Genomic DNA, 5,041 nt, shown 5'->3' with positions numbered 1-5,041 from the left:
ATTGTCTGTAGCCCTTATCCAGTTCAGGGTCACGGTGGGTCCAGAGCCTACCTGGAATCATTGGGCGCAAGGCAGGAATAAACCCTGGAGGGGGCGCCAGTCCTTCACAGTGTGACACACACTCACACATTCACTCACACACTCACACCTACAGACACTTTTAAGTCGCAAAATCACCTACCAACGTGTGTTTTTGGACTGTGGGAGGAAACCGGAGCACCTGGAGGATACCCACACAGACACAGGGAGAAGACACCACACTCCTCACAGACAGTCACCCGGAGGAAACCCACGCAGAGACGGGGAGAAAACACCAGACTCCTCACAGACAGTCACAGGAGGAAACCCACGCAAACACAGGGAGAACACACCACACTCCTCTCAGACAGTCACCCGGAGGAAACCCACACAGACACAGAGAGAACACACCACACTCCTCACAGACAGTCACCCGGAAGAAACCCACACAGACACAGGGAGAACACACCACACTCCTCACAGACAGTCACCCGGAGGAAACCCACGCAGACACAGGGAGAACACACCACACTCCTCACAGACAGTCACCCGGAGGAAACCCACGCAGACACAGGGAGAACACACCACACTCCTCACAGACAGTCACCCAGAGCGGGACTGGAGGTCCCTGGAGCTGTGTGACTGCGACACCTACCTGCTGCACCACTGTGCCACCCCATGACAGTTTTAATCTTACTTTAATAACCGATGTTATGTCTGAGAGAAAGTAGAAAGCCTTGCGGTTACAATTAACACGGAATGTTCCACAAAAATGCCCACATCACTAAACACATAGCTACTTGGGATCCATCTACACATTTGTGCCCATAGGCCTATAATTTGAAGATCCGGGTCTGCCTGCATTTTACAGTGGTGCCACGGTAATCTTGAGAGTGAAACTCTGGTGTAAATACTTAAATACTCTTTGATTGGTGTATCTTGAAGGGTTGTTTTTTTAAATGTTTATTATTTATCAATTTGTTTTATTTTTTCTAGCTGGATAAAGCAGAAGGGGCATGATAGAATGGATGGATGGATGATTTTAAAATGGAGTGATGGGATTGTAGGATATGTTTGTATAGAGTAACACTGTGTCCACTGACTGACAAAGGAACCAGATTTGTGAATTTTATTAAAGCAACATGGGACGCTGTGTAGAGATTTCCATAAAGAATACAGCATGAGAAATAATATATCAAATCCTCGTTATAGGCTGTAATGTGGAACTGTAAAAGTTATTATCTCACAAAGAAAATAATTATGAATACTATGCATAGCTTATAATTGGTAACTCCATTAAGGATTATCTCAAAAATGGAGCATAGTTAATACAACGTATATTTGCCCTTTTGTCAGGGGACATTCCCAGGTGTCCACAACATTGTCCAGTAATAAAAGTTCCATCCTCATTCTTTCTAATGAGGCTGTCAGGGTCCTGTTAATTCAGGGTGGACCAAGTGATATGGACTGAAAATTGATTTTTCAAGGTCTTTCGGTGTAAAGGTCCTGGTTGGGTCCAGACTCTCCAAGTCCTTCTGAGGTCACTTGGGCATCTTGCTTATGTGTTCACAGAGAATGGACAGATATTGTGTGAGTTTGACCATGAAGATAATGAGGCTTCCTCCAGCCAGCATGCAGGAAGGCCAGAAGAGAGAGTGGAACATGGCACCAGAGCCATACAGTCTACTCAGGAGAATGACGCTCTGCTGTTCCTTGGGATCATAATAACACCAAACCTGCTGCTGAGCCTTCAGTGTCTCTGAGATGTTTGCCATCATCACATTCACAGCCGTGTGGTCCTTCTGACACTTTGGGACGTAAAAGCACTGTGGAAGAACACACAATGTGAATTGGCAAATATTCCAGCCTGTACTCGACCAGGACGGCTTTACATTAGATACCAGAACATTGCTGTGAGGATCTGAATGCATTCGGTCAGATAGCGCTTGATCACAAACCCCACTGACTCCTCGTGCAGTTTTTTCAATTATCTAATAAAATGATAAATATTTTGAAATAAAATTAAGCTATTCCAATGGGTTCTTAAGAATTCTGACCTCAGAACTGATGTCCTGCGCCTCCTCGTTGTAGGACAGAAGCCCAATGCGTCCCGTTGCATTGATGCTGACGTAGACCTGAAGGCAGGGATATCTGGAGCTCCTCCAGCAGTCTGAACCACAGCTGTATGAGCAGTTGACCTCCATGATCAGGGAGGAGTTCAGTATGGTACAGATGCTCTCCTCTGTCCACACACTGCACCAGCCAGGAGTCATCAAGCAGAAAAAATACTGTTAAACAAATCTGTGTTTCAACCTACTGAAGCAGGTGCAGCTTTGGTTTTAGGTTTAGGTTTTGGGTCGAGCTGGGTCTATCTAGGTAATATGGAGGAACCAAGTCCTAACTGGAGAATTACATTTTGACCATTTCTTTAGGTGACAATTTCAACCATACACAGTAGTTTCTAACCAAGATTTACTAAGCAGCAACATTCATTCATTTATTAATTATCTGTAAGCGCTTATCCAGTTCAGGGTCACGGTGGGTCCGGAGACTACCCGGATTCACTGGGCGCAAGGCAGGAATACACCCTGGAGGGGGCGCCACAAAGCAGCAATAGTACTACTAAAATACTACAATATAAGGTTTTAAATACATTGACTTTAATACAAATTTTTAAAAACAATCTCCTGCTGTTCTGTGTTTATAGAGCTGTATGAAATGGTGCTGAAGAAGTTTAATCAAGCAATGTTCCTGATACCTGTCAGTGTAGGAGCGCACCATGGTGATGCAGAGCACAAAGTACATCATGATGGAGCAGAAGACCATGCTGAGACCCAGGAAAAGGGCTCTGTCTTCTCCAGCCTTCAGCGCCGTCTCCGTCCTCCTCTTCTCCATCAGCTCATAGCCGCGGAACCTCTGATAGATGCTTCTACATTGAAAAGAGTTCACGCAAAATATCAATACACATAAACCAAAATTACAATGACAAAAATATGCATTATTTCAGTTCTGATTCAAATTTTTCAACACTATTAATGTTTTTGTTGAGCAGAAAGTGCAGACTCAGGTCAGTATGTAATATACATGTAATGCAATGAATTGGTAGTAATATTTATAAGTAGCACAGCACACCTCCAAATTAGAAAAGTAACCTTGAGGGGTTTATATTTTAGGCAGGAACTATAGTCACGCACCACACATAAGTGGACAAAATGTATCACATCTGTTTATTGACTACTATAAATATGTAAGTATGTGGATTAATTTATGAAAATGTGGTTTTTAGTGTGATAAAATGCCAGACAAATGTTCAGACACTCCTACTGAGTTTTTTCTTTATTCTTTAAAGAAAATGCCTCATACCTTTTCTCATTAGCAGCACTGGCTACTTTTCTCCCCGTCACAAAGAACATCTTTCCTGAAGTCTTTCCACCCTGCCAGGGGCTTTGAAGAGAATTCCGGAAAGACCTGAAGAAAGATAGTTGCTATAGCAAGAACTGAGCACTCTCTCTCTCTCTCTCTCTCTCTCACACACACACACACACACACAGAAAGAGACTGGCCTAACACACCTCCCACGGTCACCCCCCCTAAACAAATAGTTTGGTAAACAGGGCAAAAGAACTGAACACTAATAATGAATGATACTCATGGTTTGGAATTATTATAATTTCTATGCCAAAAACCTAAAGACTAGATTAAGCTTATCCTAGACTAAACAATCTTTCCATCTGAGTGCAGCAGTTTATTCTGAAACTAAGGTTAGTCCATGTCCGAGAAATCAGCTCAAACCTATTTAGCAAATTTTCATTTAATTTTACCTAAAGATGTGGTTCTGTAACATTAAATACACTTTTCAATCTAACTGTAGCATATTAGCCAAGACTAATAATGTTTCTGAAATGTACCTCTTTAGTTTGAGCTGGAGCCATGAGGCTAATGAGTTAGCACTGTGCCACTGCCTCAATGAGCACAAATTTTGCTTCAGTGTTCAGTTATGTGTTTTCTGACACTGTATGACTGTTATTTTGTTATCTATGGACAGATACAACTACTGCTAATACTGTTAAAGCTTAATTACATGTCTATTTTGTTCAGCCAAAATGCTATCTTCAAGTACCTTATCCTGATTACAACTAAGGTAGAAAAAATTTGTTCATTTTTTATATTTATATATATATATATATATATATATATATATATATATGATTTCTGTTAGACTCATTTCAGTATCTCAGTGCTGCTCTTTAGCTTGCTAGCATGTTAAAGTACTGTAAAATACAGTCCATTTCTTTCTGTCACACTTTGATTAAGAATAATGGATTTGTTTTCTTTTTATCATTAAAATTCATGCTAACAGCTGTCCCATGTGCCATATTTGGACACCCTCCAAGTACGCTGTTAATTTCCAGCCTGTCCTCCAGCCACTCTCTCTTTGTAGTGTTAATCCTTCAGTATCCGTCCACGCCATAGCAGTAAATTAGGATCTAAACACACTAACCAGGAGCTTTTCTAAACACGCTCATTAATATTTATATTACTAACCTCTCAGAATTAATAAAGCTCACTCTCTACAAGTCCTTGTTAATTTAAAAAGTTGCGGATGAGTAAAGTGTCCTGCCTTTTGGCTTCTAGCATGCACCCTGACAACTCAATCAACCTGACTAGTGTATTATTAAAAGCCCCATATGTGGACAGTGCATGATGAAAATGAATTAAATACATCCAGTAATACAGACAGCTCCTATAGCATTTGAAATAAAATAGTCAGCAGAAAAAAAGCAATAAAGTGCTGTACCTCTGGTGCATCGTTGCTCAGTCGTTCCAAATAATAAAATAAAAAAGGTTTTACAAGAGAAATCTCCTTAATAAAGAAAGTCATGAGTTCTGCTTTAACCCTCACTCTCCCAGGACAAGTGTGATCTGACCACATTCTGCAAACACGAAGCGTCCCACAGTCACCAACTCTGGGCAAACAACTCCCCGCAAACACAAAGAATTCTCTGCCGCACTGGACAGCTTG

At 41.4% G+C, this 5,041-nt stretch overlaps 1 protein-coding gene across 1 annotated transcript; it reads right to left on the bottom strand.

Moving 5' to 3' along the window:
• Window positions 1-1,559: 1,559 nt before the first annotated feature.
• On the bottom strand, window positions 1,560-4,827 carry kcnmb2a (potassium large conductance calcium-activated channel, subfamily M, beta member 2a). The gene is made up of 5 exons (XM_066680244.1): window positions 4,817-4,827; window positions 3,382-3,486; window positions 2,777-2,947; window positions 2,076-2,271; window positions 1,560-1,844 (listed from the first exon to the last, which is right to left on the bottom strand). The coding sequence occupies exons 1-5, from the start codon at window positions 4,825-4,827 to the stop codon at window positions 1,560-1,562; spliced, it is 768 nt and encodes a 255-aa protein (XP_066536341.1).
• Window positions 4,828-5,041: the final 214 nt, after the last annotated feature.

This window comes from Hoplias malabaricus, chromosome 9 (genome assembly GCF_029633855.1).
Source record: "Hoplias malabaricus isolate fHopMal1 chromosome 9, fHopMal1.hap1, whole genome shotgun sequence".
Lineage (NCBI taxonomy): Eukaryota > Metazoa > Chordata > Actinopteri > Characiformes > Erythrinidae > Hoplias > Hoplias malabaricus.
This window is presented reverse-complemented; position numbering and strand designations above follow the sequence as displayed.

Coding starts and splice junctions, on each gene's coding strand:
- kcnmb2a (XM_066680244.1), bottom strand. Junction 2,948..3,381: donor AGTGCTGCTAATGAGAAAAG/GTATGAGGCATT, acceptor TTTTCAATGTAG/AAGCATCTATCAGAGGTTCC. Junction 1,845..2,075: donor CGCAGGACATCAGTTCTGAG/GTCAGAATTCTT, acceptor GTTCTTCCACAG/TGCTTTTACGTCCCAAAGTG.